Raw genomic sequence first — 17,940 nt, forward strand, 5'->3', positions numbered from 1 at the left:
GCTACACAAGTACTACTTCATTTCCTTTAAATAAAAAAGCAGCGTGATACTCATCGTAATAGGAACACTTTAATAACCTGGAGGGCCTAAAAGTGTTTAACATTCATTTGCATATCAAGGTTGGGATTTTAATATTCCTACAGTATTATAGACTCTGCTATTTAAAAACTGTCTTGATATCACATATTTTCATAAATGCACATTTATTAGTTTCAGGTATATTACACACAGGATTGGCTGTATTTAGGTCCGAAATAGACGTAAATCCTATCTCTTTGAAAATAGACGTAAATCTCTTTCTCTTTGGAGTTTTGCGAGTGTGTGTGTGTATATGTGATGGCACCTGCTTTCATTTTCACACTGTTGCATCTTCTTCGCTCTGACAGATTTATATTTGACCATAGAGATAGACATTGCTGTCAAGATGTATGTGTGGTGAGGGTGGAGAAGAGAGCAAGAGAGAGAGATATTAATGCCCAGGCAAGCGGTCGCAGTGGGAGAAGCAGGGAAATGCTTTATAGGGAAGCCAGGCATTATGGGAAATCTGTCCTCATTGTAGAAGTTCACGTGTCAGATTGGTGACAGCGTCCCCTCACTCAGGTGCCTGTGTGTGTTTCAGTCTCTGAGTGTGTCTTTGGTTATTGTGGGTCTAAATATCTGACATCATGGTGATTCAGTTTGATTCTTTGATTCTTTAGGAAATGATTCCGTAATTTTTTTTCTCAATATATTTATCAATTTGTTTAAACAAGCATTGATACATATCAATCAAGTGTGTAATTTTTTAGTTCATTTTTTTTGGTAGAATCATGCTTGTATTTAAACATCCAGCTGAAAATTGGCCAATTTTAGTTTTTCCCTGTGGTATTCCCTGTGATCCCTGTGGTATCTGGGAGTCCTAGATATGTCACTGACTGTGAATAAGAACTGAAGCCTAATCTATAGATAGTTTAAAATGGAAAACAGTGATTGCTCTAAAGAGCTCAATACTGAGTCACTGTAAACCTGCTAGAAAAAAATTGGCACTATAGTTTAAGCATTGTTTTCACTCATGTTTTGATTTAATTGTGACATTTCTGGCTCAAATTGAAGGTGTAGTTCTATTCTATCTATTCCTGATTTGCCACTGCCCCTACCCAGCCATTATCTGTGGAAAGTCAAAGTTTAGTTTAATTTGGTTTAGTTTATTTTTACAATAAAACCAATAATTACGTTTCTGCTTGTTTATCAAGGATTACACAATAAAGTCCAAGACTTGTTTCCATCATGGTCCTTAAAATATGTGAACAGCACAGTCGCTGCCGATTATGTAACCAACAAGCAGCCACCTTTACATTTTGCAGATACCCAAGTATTGAAGAATATAAAAATCAATTACATGATTTATTTATTATTAATAAATTATTTGTTTAACAACCACATCTTTATTTTTACACTAAATCTAACAGGTTTAATCATATCCCTGGCCTTGACAGGCAGACTCTTCCATTCATGCATTCCTGACCTGAGATCAAAGACCTTGTACTGAACATCTTCTTAAATCCAACTAACAAAGCAGTACTGTACCTTGAATTATAAACTCGTCTTTCAGTTGATACGAAAAAAAAAAGACCCAAAAAAAAACAGTCTTCCGGGTGCTTTGAGGCTCTTGTTGTTTTACACATTCCATATTTTCATGATCCAATGATGATTTTTATTTTTCTACATCCTTTGAATTTAGCCATCACACTTTACATTGCATTAACATTTCATGATGAATGGACCAACAGAGATTTTCCAAAATTGCTCTTTACATTAACTTACATTCAAAAGTTACGATTTTGGCAACACTTGCTTTTCTGTGGGGAGCAATGATATTTAGATTGAGCTGAGTTCTTTAAGTTCCACAAGTAGCAGGTTCTTGAAACTGACTTTTACTCAGGTGGTCCTGGGAGTGTAAGAATGAATATTTAAAAAAATATAATCATGAAAAAATGTTTACATAAATGCTAGTTCTAAAAGCATGGAATCTCAATTTTCTGCATCATTCAATTTGGTTTCATTTTCATTCTAGTTAATTCAGCCTTACCTCAAGAATAGACTTGTCTTCATATTACTGACCCCTGGTAAGGTGATGTGTCAAAATATCTTACTCATTGTTTTAATGCTGGTAGCATTTTCTGATAAGGTGTTACAATATCCCATCTGAAGTTTTACTGATCGTAGCATTTTCTGATACAGGATTTTCTGATACAGGATTTTAGGTTGTCAAAAACCTGCCTACAGTTTTATGTGTGTAAATATGCGTCACAGTAGGACCTTTCGACAAGGTCGAAGAGACAATTCAAAAGAACAATTCTACCAGAAAAAATCGTTCCAGCAGCTTAGAGTAAAGTGAGTTTTGTTACTTAGCAACAGGAGGTCACAGTTATGTTACAAATGTGGTGAAAAGAAATGTAACGCATTGGTGTCTGAACTAAGCATTAATGATAAATTATAATAAATTATAATCTCTTTCTCTCTCTGTCTCTCTCTCCTTAGGCTATGGTGGAGACAGTGAATAACCTGCTGGAATGGCGTTCTCAGGCTGCGTGGAAAGCTCTGGCGGTCAGTGAGCAGCTGCGCTGTGCCACCATGCTTCTGGACACAGTGGAGACTGGAGCATTCATGCTGGCCGACAACCTGCTGAAGACTGACACCATACAGGAGAGCGCCAAAAACATCCGTACGTCTGTGCACACACATTCTTATGCCAGTATGTGGGGTCATAGATGTACTCCCTTCCCACTGTATTTGATATATAAATCATTCTACCAAATTGAAAAGTCAGAATTGAAAGTCAGAACTGAAAACATATTTTTGACTAAAATCTTTTTACATTAAATGACCCTGCACCTTATGTTTATTTAATTCAGATGAATAACTGAACATTTAATTTGGTCACTTCCAAAAAAATCATAACACTAAAAACAAACACTAAAAATGTTTCAGGAGCAACAGTTTGAGTCCATTTTGTGCACAAAAACACACCAGTACATGACTAACAAACACAGCTTTCAACAGTTGTACTCACATAAAATCATAACAGTTTTTTAAGGCACAAAAAGTTTGCTTATACTTTTTTAATACTTTTAGACTTTAGGACATATTTACCTCAAAATAATGGGATGTAATTGCTCACCACAGGGATGAAGTCTCACTTCCTTCTCTAAAATTCAGGGACATGTCTAAAATAAGGCTCTGTCTATGGACTAAAACTCGGAATTTAATTCGGAAATTAAATGAAAACGTGACAGCATTTTTAAAAATAGATTTCTTTTTAATAAAAAAATTAAACTAATGATGAATCTGTAATGAATATACATTTTTAAAAACTTGAAACTTTGAAAAAAAAACAGACGTCTCAGAGTAGTAAGTACTCTATGAATGATGATTTTGTAGATATTTCGCTTATTGCTATCTCAGTTAATGCATATGGTTTAAGCAGATCATGATATTATCCTGTGGGGGTCCTGATCATTAAAAGACAGGGTAAAAAGTGGCTAACAAATCATGCAGAGAAACAGATGGATAACAATCTGTAATTGTAGAAGGTTGAATGATCTGTACATCTAACTCTATGTAATAAGTTTCTAAGCCTACCCGTAGTAGTGCTCGGACCCAGGCATCTGGGTAAATCCAGTCAGAGTAAAGTGGTTGTGGAGGGGGATGGGCTTATGCTATGCCTTTATTTAAGGATTTTTTTTAACATTTCAAAGTTTTTTGGCAGATACTTTGTTAGAGGCCTGGCGCAACAGACATTGTCAACATTCTATTTGAGAACCTTTATTAATATGACCCTAATCATACACACACACACAGACACACACACACACACATATATATATATATATATATATATATATATATATATATATACACACACACACACCTAGGCATGTTAAGTGTGTGTGTTTGCTTGTAAAATCACCATATAGCATAACATTAGAATGCAAATGAATGTAAAAAGCATGCAAAAAATGTTTTTTTTTTTGGTAATGGAACATAGCAGGTTTTGTTAAATTCCATTGCCTCCTTTAACATAGCAAATTTATATATACATAATATATATATATATATATATATATATATATATATATATATATGTATACATATAACCCCAGTTCCAATGATGTTGGGACGTAGTGTAAAACAAATAAAAACAGAATATGATCATTTGCTTTTCAACCTATATTCAATTGAATACACTACAAAGACAAGATATTTATTGTTTTTTGCAAATATTTACTCATTTTAAATTTGAGGCCTGCAACACGTTCCAAAGAAGTTGGCACAGGGACAACAAAAGTCTACAAGTGCAAGTTAAAACTCTGCCATGCAAAGCGAAAGCCATATATCAACAACACCCAGAAACGCTGCCGGCTTCTCTGGGCCCGAGCTCATCTGAGATGGACTGATGCAAAGTGGAAAATTGTCCTGTGGCCAATTGTTTTTGGAAATCATGGACGTTGTGTCCTCCGGGCCAAAGAGGAAAAGGACTGTCCGGAAGTTCAAAAGCCAGCATCTCTGATGGTGTGGGGGTGTGTTAGTGCCCATGGCATGGGTAACTTGCACATCTGTGAAGGGACCATTAATGCTGAAAGGTACATACAGGTTTTGGAGCAACATATGCTGCCATCCAAGCAACGTCTTTTTCAGGGACGTCCCTACTTATTTCAGCAAGACAATGCCAAGCCACATTCTGCACCTGTTACAACAGCGTGGCTTTGAGGTAAAAGAGTGCAGGTACTAGACTGGCCTGCCTGCAGTCCAGACCTGTCTCCCATTGAAAATGTGTGGCGCATTATGAAGCGCAAAACATGACAACGGAGACCCCGGACTGTTGAGCAACTGAAGTTGTACATCAGGAAAGAATGGGAAAGAATTCCACCTACAAAGCTTCAACAATTAGTGTCCTCAGTTCCCAACTGCTTTTTGAGTGTTTTTAAAAGGAAAGGTGATGTAACACAGTGGTAAACACACCCCTGTCCCAACTTCTTTGGAACGTGTTGCCGGCATCAAGTTCAAAATGAGTGAATATTTGCAAAAACAATAAAGTTTGTCCATTTGAACATTAAATATCTTGTTTTTGTAGTGTATTCAATTGAATATAGGTTGAAAAGGATTTGCTAATCATTGTATTCTGTTTTTATTTATGTTTTACACAACATCCCAACTTCATTGGAATTGGGGTTATATATATATATATATATATATATATATATATATATATATATATATATATATATATATATGTATATAAACACACACACACATAACCACACAAGTACATATTTCTATGCACCACCTACACTCGTATACACATAAAACACACAGGCATGTGTTTAAACATATTGAACGCAGTCATCTGTAGTATGGCAAGCTATATAAGGCAAGTCAGATTCAATATACATTGGAATTGCGCACACACACGTATCATGATGCAAAGCACATGTTGGATAAGACACGCTCTACAGGATCTGAGCCTCTGCTGTATGTGTCCCATCTGTAACAGATCAAAACTATCCAAAATATTCACACATCAGAGCAGCATATACACTTTCGTACAGCAAGTTCTCCAGCACTGACATGTAGGCCAACCGACATAAAGAAGCTGTAGCCTTCTAAATAGAGGACAACTTTGGCACACAAACACACAAACAGGATGTTTTATATTTCACCATTCTCACATTGCAGCCGTAAACACTGGGTGCCTAACATTCTGACCCATAAATCCATTAGTGTGTTGACAGCAAAAGAATTGTGCATTTACAGCAGTCAGTAAAGTGGCTGCAGGTCCACAGGTGTTAGGGATAGTTTCTTTCAAGCTTCTGCAGCTCAATGGACCTGGAGGAAAACGCAACTCCGCAATAGAGTCTGATGCTCAACTCAGCTCAGAGTGTGAAATGGCACATCAGGACTACAGAAGAACGATGAGGAGAAAAATTACTCACAAAGACATTTAAAGGGGAAATCCATACATTTTTGCATAACTGCATCTTTAAATTAAAAATAATCATTTAGAGCAGTTTGATGTTGTCAAATCATAGACGTCTGAAGACTTCAATGCCTCTAACAGCACCCTTACTGTAAGTTTTTACACTGCATGATGCCTGAGACATTGTGTGTTGATATATTTTTATGTTTTAAAATTAATTCATGACAGACAGGTATGTGAAAGGGGCTGTAAGAAAAAAATTGTATTCACAAAAAGTATTTTTTTTAGATTTTACCATCAACATTGCATTTAAAAACTTGGAAATTGTACATTCACTATTCATTTCAAATTGCAAATAAAATGACTATATTCGTGCTGTAGATATTGGGACCCCTGGTTGCTATCACCACCAAATGAATCTAAGTCTAAGATTATTTGCATTGCATCATTTCCAGTCAAACCAGTCTGAATGACTTTGTTTACCTCTCACAGATTGAATAATTTAAGTAAACTGTGGAATCTAATTTAGTCTAATCTAACAGTGAACCTAATTTTTATGCAGTTTTCTCCCAAATGTAGTCAGTCAGCCAAGACAAGTTGGATGTCTAAAGTTTCCATCTTTATTTTGTACTGAAGCTACAAGCCTAATGATGGATGCCACAGCACATCTGCCCTGTAGCAATTAATCAGTTGATCTTTATTTAGTATATTGAGGTTGACTCTCATTTACAGTGTACCCGAGCAAGCTAAACAGAGAGAAAAAGTTAAAAATGAAATTGAATCAAACTGAGGCAAATTAAAATCTAAATAAGCAAAGTAACAGTAATCAAGCTCCAATGAAAAATAGAGATAAAATAGCATGTAATGTGTGTAAAACAAACAAAAAGTAAGTAAAAGAGCTTATAAATATAGTAATTAAATATCTTAACAAATAAAATTGCAAAATATAATAGTGAAAGAACTAATTTCAGATTTAACAGTTACAGGCTGATTGGAGGTGGTTAGAAATGAGTGACACCAGCAAGCACAGCTTTAGTTTCCTGTAACAGATAAATGTCAAGCTCAAGCTCATTTATACTCTACTTGTACAGATTTAAAGGAGTAAAATTTGCAGCATAGTTTGGTAAATTTATCATATTTATTATCAGCTCACCAGCTAAAATTTGCAAAATAAAAAGACTAGGCAAGTAATGTATGCATCCTTTTCACGTACTGTGGCATTTCGTGAAATTTGACAGATTTTTAGGTGGATGTAGAATATAAATACCATAAAATCCTGTTGTCACTTTAGAAGGCTGCTAACATCATTAAACTATTTTAGCTAACTCCTGCACCTAAAAACATACATTTACTTGCTCAGAATTCAGTATTAATCCCCCCCTAAAATTGAGCTGCTGTCAGAAGAAAACCTCGTATCTCCATTTTTGTTGTTTTCAGTTTATGACATAATTTGAAAATGCATGTTGCCCAAATGGCAAAAATTGGCAAAAACGTCTGGTTCCATTGATTTACATTGAAAGTTAAGAGAAGAAACCTACTTTAAGTTACCATTTTGGAGATACAAGGTTTTGTTCCGACAACCGAGATTTTAGTATACTGAACTGTGACGAACAGAACTAAGCTGTTGGCGCTTTCCATGAATAGAGTTCAAATTATGTCCTATTACCTTTTTGAAAGCAGTAAAGCGACTATTTCTATAGACTATGTCTATTTCTTTGAAAGGTGAAGGGATCTGATTGGCCATTAAATCATCACCAAAACATATCAAATGTCTGCATTTACCTTTAGTATGGTGATTTTGGGCTCACTGTCACTGAACTGCTGTAGGAATGTATTAATAAAATTTTATAGTAACACCATAAACACAGTGTTATTTGGGTTATGACCAATTATCTTAATGCTAAAAGAATTATTTAGCCATAATAATTGATTTAACAAAATAGTCATTTTAATCTGTGTCCCACATTTTATGTGCAACCCTGTTACCAAAACCTGTTCCCCCTCCCTTGTAAAAAAAAAGGAACATTACATTTATTATGACATACAGGAATTATTCTGCAAAATGACGATAAGACAAGTCAGCATTTTCATACCATTTTTTTCACTTTACACAAACCATTAATTTGGCTGCATGGGTAAAGCTGGATCATTTAATCCTATTACCCAAATTATTATTAGAAAAAGTATATTTTGTGTATTTTGTAGATTTCTATATAGTATAGATTACTGTATAGTGTTATCAGTAGTTAGCATGCAACATGTGCGGCCTGTCAAGATAACCACCCAGAAATGCTGCTTATTTTCGTCTAAATTTGCAACCATTTTACCCTTTTTAACCTTCCATTATGTTTAAATGAAAATGGGTTGAAGCAAATATTTTAAAGAAAACATTTTGATTAAAGTATTGATACATATTTTTCAGCTTTACCTTCTGCTATATGTTGTATACTTTCTATGTTTCTATGCATTTATATCAGCTTAATGGGAAATATGATCTGAGTACAATTGTGTTGCATGGACTCTGTTACACAGGTTTAATCCCTAAAGCTAGTCTTGAAACATCTAATTTACTAGGTTATGTGACCAGAAACATCAAGGTGGTAACAAGAGTCATTAGTCAAAATTACTAATGCATGACAAATTGTGCATTTTATAGCTCAATTAGTTTATGACTTGATAGCTTGAGGTGGGAAAAGAACAATTTCTGAAGGTTAAGCAATTTTGATTAATACTTGCCAAAAGACACCAATTTTTTTTTAATAATGTTGATTATATATGTGCCTGCTAGTAAAAGTCGCACAAATATTTTTTTTATTTTTATTGTACTCAGAGGCTGTGTTTTTCAATGTAAACTCTCTGCTATGGTCTAAAGAATCATAGTAAACCATCCAAGAAGATCTAACTGTTAAAAAAAATAAATAAATAAAAAAATTCGGTGCAGTCAAATAAATTTGTGTATAGTTCCTGACACAGAAATTCTAAAAATTATAGCAGCCATCCTGAAGATTGAACTTATTTGATTGAAGATTGAAATTTGTCTTTGTAGATAACACTATATCATGTAGTGTCAGAAATTACAGAAATTACACTAAGTTTATTTACAAATACTTTAGACATATTTTGTGGTCTAAGCTTCCAGTATTTGTTTGCTAAATTAGCCTCATCACCCCAGTGCAAACTTTAGACCCCAAACATTTAAGGTAAGGTTACATTTGTGTACATTTAGGTTTTTCATGTTAGAGGCGGAAAAGGGAAAGAAAATAAATGGAAGATGTAGGAAAGGCCACACATTGAGAACATGAGAGACCAAATTGGGATGGACATTGAGTGTGTGTGTGAGAGAGAGAGAGAGAGAGAGAGAGAGAGAGAGACTGAGAGAGTGGAGGGCATGATAAACGAACACGAGGAGCATAACAGGAAAAGACAGCAAGGACAAGTCTGCTGAGAAGATTGACAATGAAGAAGGAGCTTTTAAAACACAGCACGCTAAACCGAGAAATGGGCAGAGAGAAGAATATCAGACACATAAAACACCAGTGAAATGATAAGACATGCCTGACCAAACGTGTAATTTTCATCATCAGAAAATATTTTTAATCTAAAAATTTTATGTAGTAACACTTTTTTACAGTCCTACAGTTGGACAGGTCAGAGTGAGGTACTAATTACAGAGCCCTAGGTGTATTTGTGCATCATCATGGTAAGTTTCAAGACAATTTAATTAAATTGACAAATCTCTAAATAAAGCACAGTAAGACGCATTACTTAGTTTTACAGCCCAGATTCAGTTTTATTTCTTGATAATAAACAGGCACACTGATGAGGCAAACATTTTGACCACTTACAGATCTCCTAATAATAGCACTTGTCAAGGTCTGGAATATATTTGATGGTAAGCAAGCTCTTGGTTCTTGTAGTTGATGGGTTGGATGTGAGAGAAATAAACAGGCATAAAGCAACCTGAGCAACTTTTACAAAAACCATATCAGTATGGCCAGACGACTGGCTTGGAGCATCTCTAAATGGGGGCAGTCGTGGGCTGGAGGTTAGGGAACCAGCCTTGTGACCGGAAGGTTGCCAGTTTAATCCCCAGAGCTGACAGCACATGGCTGAGGTGTCCTTGAGCAAGACACCTAACCCCCAACTGCTCCCTGGGTGCTGCGGATTGGGCTGCCTTCTGCTCTGGGCAAGTGTGCTCACGGCCCCCTAGTGTGTGTGTGCTCACTAGAGTGTATGTGGTGTTTCACTTCACGGATGGGTTAAATGCAGAGGTGAAATTTCCCCATTGTGGGACTAATAAGGGTCACTTAATCTTAATCTTAAAACGGCAAGGCTTGGCAGCTGTTTCTTGTCCGCAGTGATGAGTCCCCATCCACAGTTATTCAAGGAGGGACAAGCCATGAACCGGCTACATGGTGTTGGGCACCCAAGGCTCACTGATGTGCAAGGGCAACAAAGGCTATCCTGTCTAGTCTTAACTAACAGAATGGTTATGGGAGTGTCACAACATTGAAAGTGCTGACATTGGGCAGAACTGGACTTTGGAGCAATGGAAGAAGGTTGCATGATCTGATTAGTCTGTTTTGTTGTACATCTTGTGAACTGCTGGGTATGTGTGCGTTGTTACCTGGGGAATTGATGGCTGTGTGGAAGGATGTACTGTGGGAAGAAGACAAGCCGGTGAAGAGGCAATGTTTTGCCGGGTCCAAGCATTAATATGGTCGTCTCTTCTTTTATGACATAACACCTGCCTAAACATCAAGAAAAAGTACAGCCCTTCATGTCAATGGTATTCCCCGAATGGCACTGGCCGCTGTCAGCAGGATAATGCACCCTACCATGTTGGATTGGTTTTAGGAACATGGTAGTTCCTAAACAGTTTAAGGTATTATCCTGGCCTCAAAATTCCCCTGATCTCCCCAGAACACCAAGTATGATCCGTGATGGCTCCACCTTGCAATTTACGGGTCAAAAAGGATCTGTTGCTCAAATCCTGGTGGCAGATACTGCAGGCACCTTCAGAGGTCTTGTAGAGTCCATTCCTTGGCAGGTCAGAGCTGTAAGTCCAACAGCATAGTAGGCATAATGTTTTGGCTCATTGGTTTATGCTGAAAATTGAACAGATTGTTGTTTTTAAACAGTTTTGATTTTTGATTTTTTTTTTTATTGGTGACTACATACACTATGAAATTGCCTGTCATTTTATCGTTTGTATTGCATGTACTGTAATGGCATGATATTTCACTTATTCTGGAAACAGTAATGAGTTCCGAAAAGTAATACAATGTAATCTATTTGATCAACATTCTAAAATACAGAAAATGGCAAAAATAAGGCATTATTATCCAACCTTTTGATTGGTTCTGTTAATACAAAGAGGATGAAAGTAGAAAAGGAGTGCAAAGGAGCGAGAGAACGGAGGAGAAGGAGAGGGGTCGGGGGTTCAAGGAGGCTCCCTTCTTCTCCAATGCTTCCGCAGTGCACAAGAGGAAATTTATCGTTCCTGGCAAACAATTTAGCCGCCATTCTGCAACTCAAGGCCAGTCCACATGCATCTCGTTAAAGGAAACGGCTCTCGGAGGGATAGCACTCCAGGCCCTGCTCCCTCCTCCACTTCTTTCTTTTCTTTCTTCTTCATGAAGTTCACCACTTTTTTGGTATAGAAACGTCTCCTTTAATCATTCAGCCTTGAGGGTTGTTCACTGGCAGTTCGGTTATTAGCACAAATAGCATCAATTCAGGTCCCTCACCGTAAAAACCTTGGGCACCGTTAATTATATGCATCACTGGCATTCCACATATGAAAATCCATAATTGAGTAAGTGTAGTGCTAATTCACTTGAATACAGTTGAAAGTATCATTAAAGCACCGGTCTATTCAATTTTATCATTTTCTTTTAACTGTTTTCTGTAGCTTTTGTGATCTTTTTACAATGAATTGACAGAGAAAGAATGATGTTGGCCTTTCCTCTTGAGAGATTTTCAAAATGACTTTTATTTGCCATTTTCTTCAGTTCAATTTGAGTTAGGGGGTCTAATTTAGTTTAAGTGTTGTCAGAAGTGCCAGAGTTAGCAATATGTATATACCAGCTAGTCATATTCCTTTGCCTCAAAGTGCCTTTTCTTCCAGCCAAAACTCTGAGCAAGTAGTTTATTTAAGCTTTCCTAAAATTGTTTATGGTGGTTGTTATGAAAGTGTATTACAGCATTGTTTGTAGTGTAGGTAGACACTGCTTCCTGCTTGTGTTTGACACCTGTTGCAGGACAGTACTATATGCAAATGATTTCATTTATGAGAACGTAACAGCTAGCGGTTCACTTAAAGGAAAGTGAGACTGCATCCCTGTCCCTCATGGCCACATGGTGAGCAGTTAGAATCCATTGTTCTTAGAATTAGAATTGTCACCTGTGAAACAATACATATTTTCTGCAATTAATGAAATGTTTTTGGTATTTTAATTAACATTTTATGTTTTTGTGTGTACAGCTAAATTCTGCTTGAAATTAACCAACATTTTTATGATTTTGGTAGTGATAATGCAATGTTAAAAAAACAAACAAAAAAACGCAGAATTGAGATAAGGAAAATTCCAGGTCAGTAAAATTTCTGAAATGGGTTTTGAACTCTGACTTTGAACTCTGACAATTCGTAGGAATGATCCATGTTGTAGCACAACTATAAGGTACATTAAACTCAAAGTTGCTGGTGAGCTCTGGTAATGTAATTGTGATGTAATAAATGGTACTGCAATGTATGTAATTAATGGTTTTGTGATGCAAACTGGCAGAAGAAAGTCTTTTAAGGCTTATTGTAGCCAGGAATCCATCTTCTTAGACAGTTGTTTCTAATCTATCCGAAATCTGTTTTTTATTTTTGCATATATAAGCCCTCTGGTAAGGAGGGGCAGTGTGTGTGTGTGTGGGGGGGGGGGGGGGGGGGGGATAAAAGGATGAATTTTTGTTCTTGGTTTTAGATCTTAAATCTCAAATCTTACCCGAAAGCTAATCTTAATCTTGCAGTCCAAATCTCTTCCCCTTATCCATTTATGCAAATGAACTGCTGCTACTTCCTTCCTCTTTCTCTGTCCCTCTCTCTCTCTTTCTCTCTCTCTCTGTCTCTCTCTCTCTCTCTCTCGCTCTCTCTCTTTCTGCAACTCTCATGTCGTCGCTTCAAGCTGCTTCCAGTAAATGAATCTGTAGATGAAAAAAAGAAAGATGTGAGTTTGCAATGGAAAAATGTTGGAAATGGTCCTTTTTTTCATGACTGAACACAGATATTGTCTTACTTATATGACAAAGATAAGCTCTAAATATAAATATAATCTCTTTTAAAGGGGATAAGAGCGTAGTCACAGCAGTGAGATCAAAACAACTTTTAAGTTTTGTAATAAAGGGGGCTCATACATTAATCTCATCTGTGTGTGTGTGTGTGTGTGTGTGTGTGTGTGAGAGAGAGTGAGAGAGAGAGAGGCTTGGTTTGTGTTATTCTCCATGTGCAGAGTGTTTGTAAAGACTATATCCAGCTAATTAGGTTAGGCACAGCATGAGCAGGCCTGCTGCCTTTGTCTGTGTTTGTGTGTGAGTGTGTGTGTGTGTGTGTGTGTGTGTGTGTGTGTGTGTGTGTGTGTGTGTGTGTGTGTGTGTGTGTGTGTGTGTGTATGTGTCTGCTTTGAAGGCAGTGTGTCTGTGTTGCAGAGCTGGAAGTGTTTTTTATATAACCGGGCTGCTCTGTTCCTCACGGATTGCTGTCTCTCTCTCTCTCTCTCTCTCTCTCTCTCTCTCTCTCTCTCTCTCTCACACACACACACACACACACACACACACACACACACACCACATACACACACTATTCCTCTGATCATAACCCTAGGGGTGTGTGAGTTCATTCCTTTAGGCACCGTATGAGCCTGCATGGGGGTATGTGTGTGTGTTAGGGGGTGTGTGCGTGCCCGTAGACAAGCTGATTTCCCCACCATGCCTCGGAACTCTTCTTGTATATCTTGTTCATTAGAATGATAGTTTCACCAGTCCAGTATTACCGTCTTAGTGGAAATCCATAACATTTCATGCATTTAGATAGTTAAAAGTAATCCTGTCCTTACCTGAACCAAAAGATCTAATTGTCTTCTTAAAACTGTTTGAGGACCCCCAGCTTCCAGAAAATAGCTAGTAAATAATCAGCGTTGGGAAGTAAAAGAATACATGTAACAGCATTATGTATTTAATGCAAAAAAGATAATTATATTCTGTTATAGTTACAGCAAAAAGGACACTAATCAGATTACTGGTGCAAAAAACAAGTTGTTTGCCAGCAGGATTACATTCAAACCACATACATGCAAACTCATGTATCTTGTAGATTTGAGAGCTTATAGATCTGGTAGAATTTAAGGAAGGGATCAGGCAGGGCTTACCAGAAGAGAAATCTAAAGAAGAATGCAAGCAGCAATTTATCATTTGTGATTCATACATATATACCTATATAACCTACATAAATTTATATATATATATATATATATATATATATATATATATATATATATATACATTAACTATATATATTATATATAATTAAATATATATAACATATATACATTTTATTGTCAGAACTAAGATTTGCAGCATTTTACTGAATTTGAATCAGGCATTTATGATTTTCCATATATCCAGACACTACAGCAGCAAACTGATCTGGGAGCAAACTGTTTTATTCTTGTCTTTTGAAAGAAGTTTTACTGTGCTTTAATGTCCTGAAGTGAGGCAACTTTAAGCTTAGATAAGAAAAATATTGTGGAATAGAGGACTGATGCACTGTAAAGAGCCCTGTGAGTGGTAAAGTTAGTTTGATTTCTTTCATCAGTAGGTTAAGAATAATGAGGGTGTGTAAATTGATCTTATTGATAACTGAAACAATCAGGCCTTTAAATATGTAGATTTCATGTGAAAGAAATGCATATATAATATTGGATAACATGTTGACTTTCTGTGCTGAGAGCTAAAGGAGTTAGATTTTAAATTATATCACAAAGTCTAAACACGGCCTAAAACCATGTAAGCCAGTTCAAGCCATTTAACAGATAAAGTACAAATGATCAAATGAATTTTTAGAAGGACCTCTGTTTGTAATTATTTCTGGTTAGGGGTCTCGAAGATGATGTCCACCAGACCAACCATTCAACATTGGTATAAAGCACAGACAATTCAGTCACCTGTAATCTTTCATTTTGCTGTTTGCCTTGTGCTATGTTTGTTAAAGCTGTCTTGTTGGAAGTTATTTTTCTCAGCTTCATTTAATGAAATTACTTAATAAGTAATGCAAAAGTAACAGTAAAGCAATTAGATTACATTATAATTTGTTACAGTAATCCCTTGTATAAGGTTATAGATTACTTTTCTGAGCAATTAATCAGTAATCTGATGAGGAGTACATTTAATTTAGTTACCCTCCCAACCCTGTAAGTTAAATTGTAGCTAAGTGCACTACAGTGATATCTAACCCAGTGATCCATTCTGAAAATGTGTTGAAATCCCCTTTAACCCATTTAACCATGCTTTCAGGCCAGTTATTGTTGGTGTTGTCCATAGTACCATACATTATATGGCCTAAATAAATGGACACCTAACCATCACGCCTATAAGATGTTCTATTCCAAATGTGATGCCAATGCGTAACTCAAGTAGCCACTCCCATCTCAAGAAGTTGTAAATGTCACTGTTATGTTATTTTACAAAACTTCTTATATCCAATGGCTTTAAAAGACAAGGCAAAATAACCTTAAGTACTTAAAAGGGGAAGTTTGTTGTGAATGAACTGTAGGTTGACAAAGCCAGCGAATAATGTTGAAAACTTAATGCAGTTGTAGACTGTGGTGTTAACTTATGTGTGTTTATGTGGTACTAAATGGTTGAGGGTTGAAGCAGTGGGATGTTTATGATGTGTTTGTGGTTGTTTATGGAAATTTGAGGTATTTTCATTATTTAAACAGTAATTCCTATGGTATATCAGGTGCTTGCAAGTGTGTTACTAGTAGGTTTGGTATTTCAGGTGATAGCTGTGCCAGTCTGCATATACTGTGTATAAGAGACAATAGGAGAGATGTCCTTTTTGACATCATCAAGCTTAAACTTGATTAACAACCTATATTGTGACATGAGAGGCAGTTTTGCAGTTCATATTTGGTCCATTCATCACTTAACAAAGATTTGTTGTGCAGTTATTCAACTAACAGGATCTTAGCTGACCAAGAAAGATACAACTGATTAGTCGACTTGGAGGGGCAGTCTTAGCTAGAAATACGGATGCTCTGTAAATCCATTAGAGAGAAGCTATTCAGCAGTCACTGCAATCGAGCCTGAATGACCACAGAAGGATCAGGCACAATATAATGATCACGAACCTCCTTACGTAGACATTATGTAAGCGTAACCCAACCGTTTGTGAAATACTGACGTGCTTCTGAGATCAGAAGGAGGCTAAAAAAGCAATTAGTCTTCAGTAATTGATTTTATCTGATCTAAGACACTGTAGCAGCCTGTGGTTCAAGGAAAATCTGCACAGACACGCACATTACAAACTCATATTACCAACCTGTACAAGGACAATTACATAATGATACTCTGCTGCTCATAGCCTGGCTAGGAGCCGCAGGTACTGTATGAGGAAGATAAATTTAATTTGGCACCCACACTCACATATACAGAAATGATTTAAAGGTGCAGAACAGTATAATTCTTCTCTAACTCATTGTCCTCCCACGGAGAAGCTAGTATATGACACACACACACACACACACGCACGCACACACACACACACACAGATGTTTATGTCCTGTGCTGTATTTTATGATGCTGGTAGAACAGCCACAGGTGTCCATTTCACCATGTGTCTGTCTAAACCTGTAAATCATCTATTTTGAAACCATCAGACCACAACACCAATATTTACATGTTTATGCGCTATTGAAATATTTATATGTTTGAGTCTTTACATGTGTGGCTGTAAGCATTTATTCAGGCTTCATTCTGCACATTTGCCCTTTCCATAAGCTCTTTTACTCTACACCCCCAGTATGTGCAAATGCTTAGGGTGTGTCAATTAACATGTTTTATTGATCTGCATGAAAATATGTTAACACAGCCCCCAATCACTGTCTGTAACTCAACTCAGCCTAGCTGTGCAGAGTTCTGAGTTTGGATTAGTAATGGTGTTATGAGAGCAAGATATTAAAGAGTGCGTCCACTGGGCAGCCCTGAAGGGTTACATTATTCAAGTGGTAATTCCCTTCTTTTACTATAGGGGGCTTTGTCTTATTTTGGGTGTGTGTTGTCATTGCAGAACTGGAGGTGGCGCGACTGAGCACAGATGGTGATCTGGCGGACCTGACTTTCCCTCAGTCGGAATCTTCCGGCAACTCCATCCATCTCTCAGCGAACACTCTCAAACAGCACGGCCGCAACGGTACTCTGCCTGCGTGAATCAAACTGTCTGTCCCCTTGGATTCTCATGTTGTTCTCTTCATTTCCATATTTAGCTAAATCTACTTATTATGTTTCCTTCCATACTTTCCATGCATCTTCAATCTGTGAGATTCTTCTTCTCAAGAGGAGTTCATGCTGTATGGCATGCTGTTACCTATACAATGAAAAAAAAGTTTCTGGCAGAGATAAAAAAGAGCTGCCAATATGAAACCCTAGTTTTCCTCTAGACGTCACTATATAATCCAGTCTGAGAAACTCCTACTTACATCTATTTCAGATCACCCTTACAGAAAAGTCACATATGAAGAGTGCACAGTGGCCAAGGGGTGGCCAGTGCCGTCCTAGAATCAAGCATGGCCACCTTTCTGGCTCCAGTTATGGAAAGTGCGACAGCCAGTCATCATCAATAAAGCATCAATTATGCTTGCAGAAATTTGACACTAGAGTAGCTACTAGTCAGTTATAAGAGTCTGATGATGCAGCGTTTAATAGTTAGTATATCTTGC

At 36.9% G+C, this 17,940-nt stretch overlaps 1 protein-coding gene across 8 annotated transcripts in view; it reads left to right on the forward strand.

Annotated features, from left to right (window-relative positions):
- adgrl3.1 (adhesion G protein-coupled receptor L3.1) overlaps positions 1-17,940 on the forward strand; it is a 200,303-nt gene that overhangs the window by 143,598 nt on the left and 38,765 nt on the right. For all 8 annotated transcript variants that reach the window (XM_037532789.1, XM_037532791.1, XM_037532792.1 and 5 more), the window contains exons 11-12: positions 2,521-2,704; positions 17,292-17,414. In XM_037532789.1, the coding sequence (XP_037388686.1) occupies positions 2,521-2,704; positions 17,292-17,414 (307 nt within the window). The remainder of the gene's footprint in view (positions 1-2,520; positions 2,705-17,291; positions 17,415-17,940) is intronic.

This window comes from Pygocentrus nattereri, chromosome 22 (assembly GCF_015220715.1).
Source record: "Pygocentrus nattereri isolate fPygNat1 chromosome 22, fPygNat1.pri, whole genome shotgun sequence".
NCBI classification, from domain to species: Eukaryota; Metazoa; Chordata; class Actinopteri; order Characiformes; family Serrasalmidae; genus Pygocentrus; species Pygocentrus nattereri.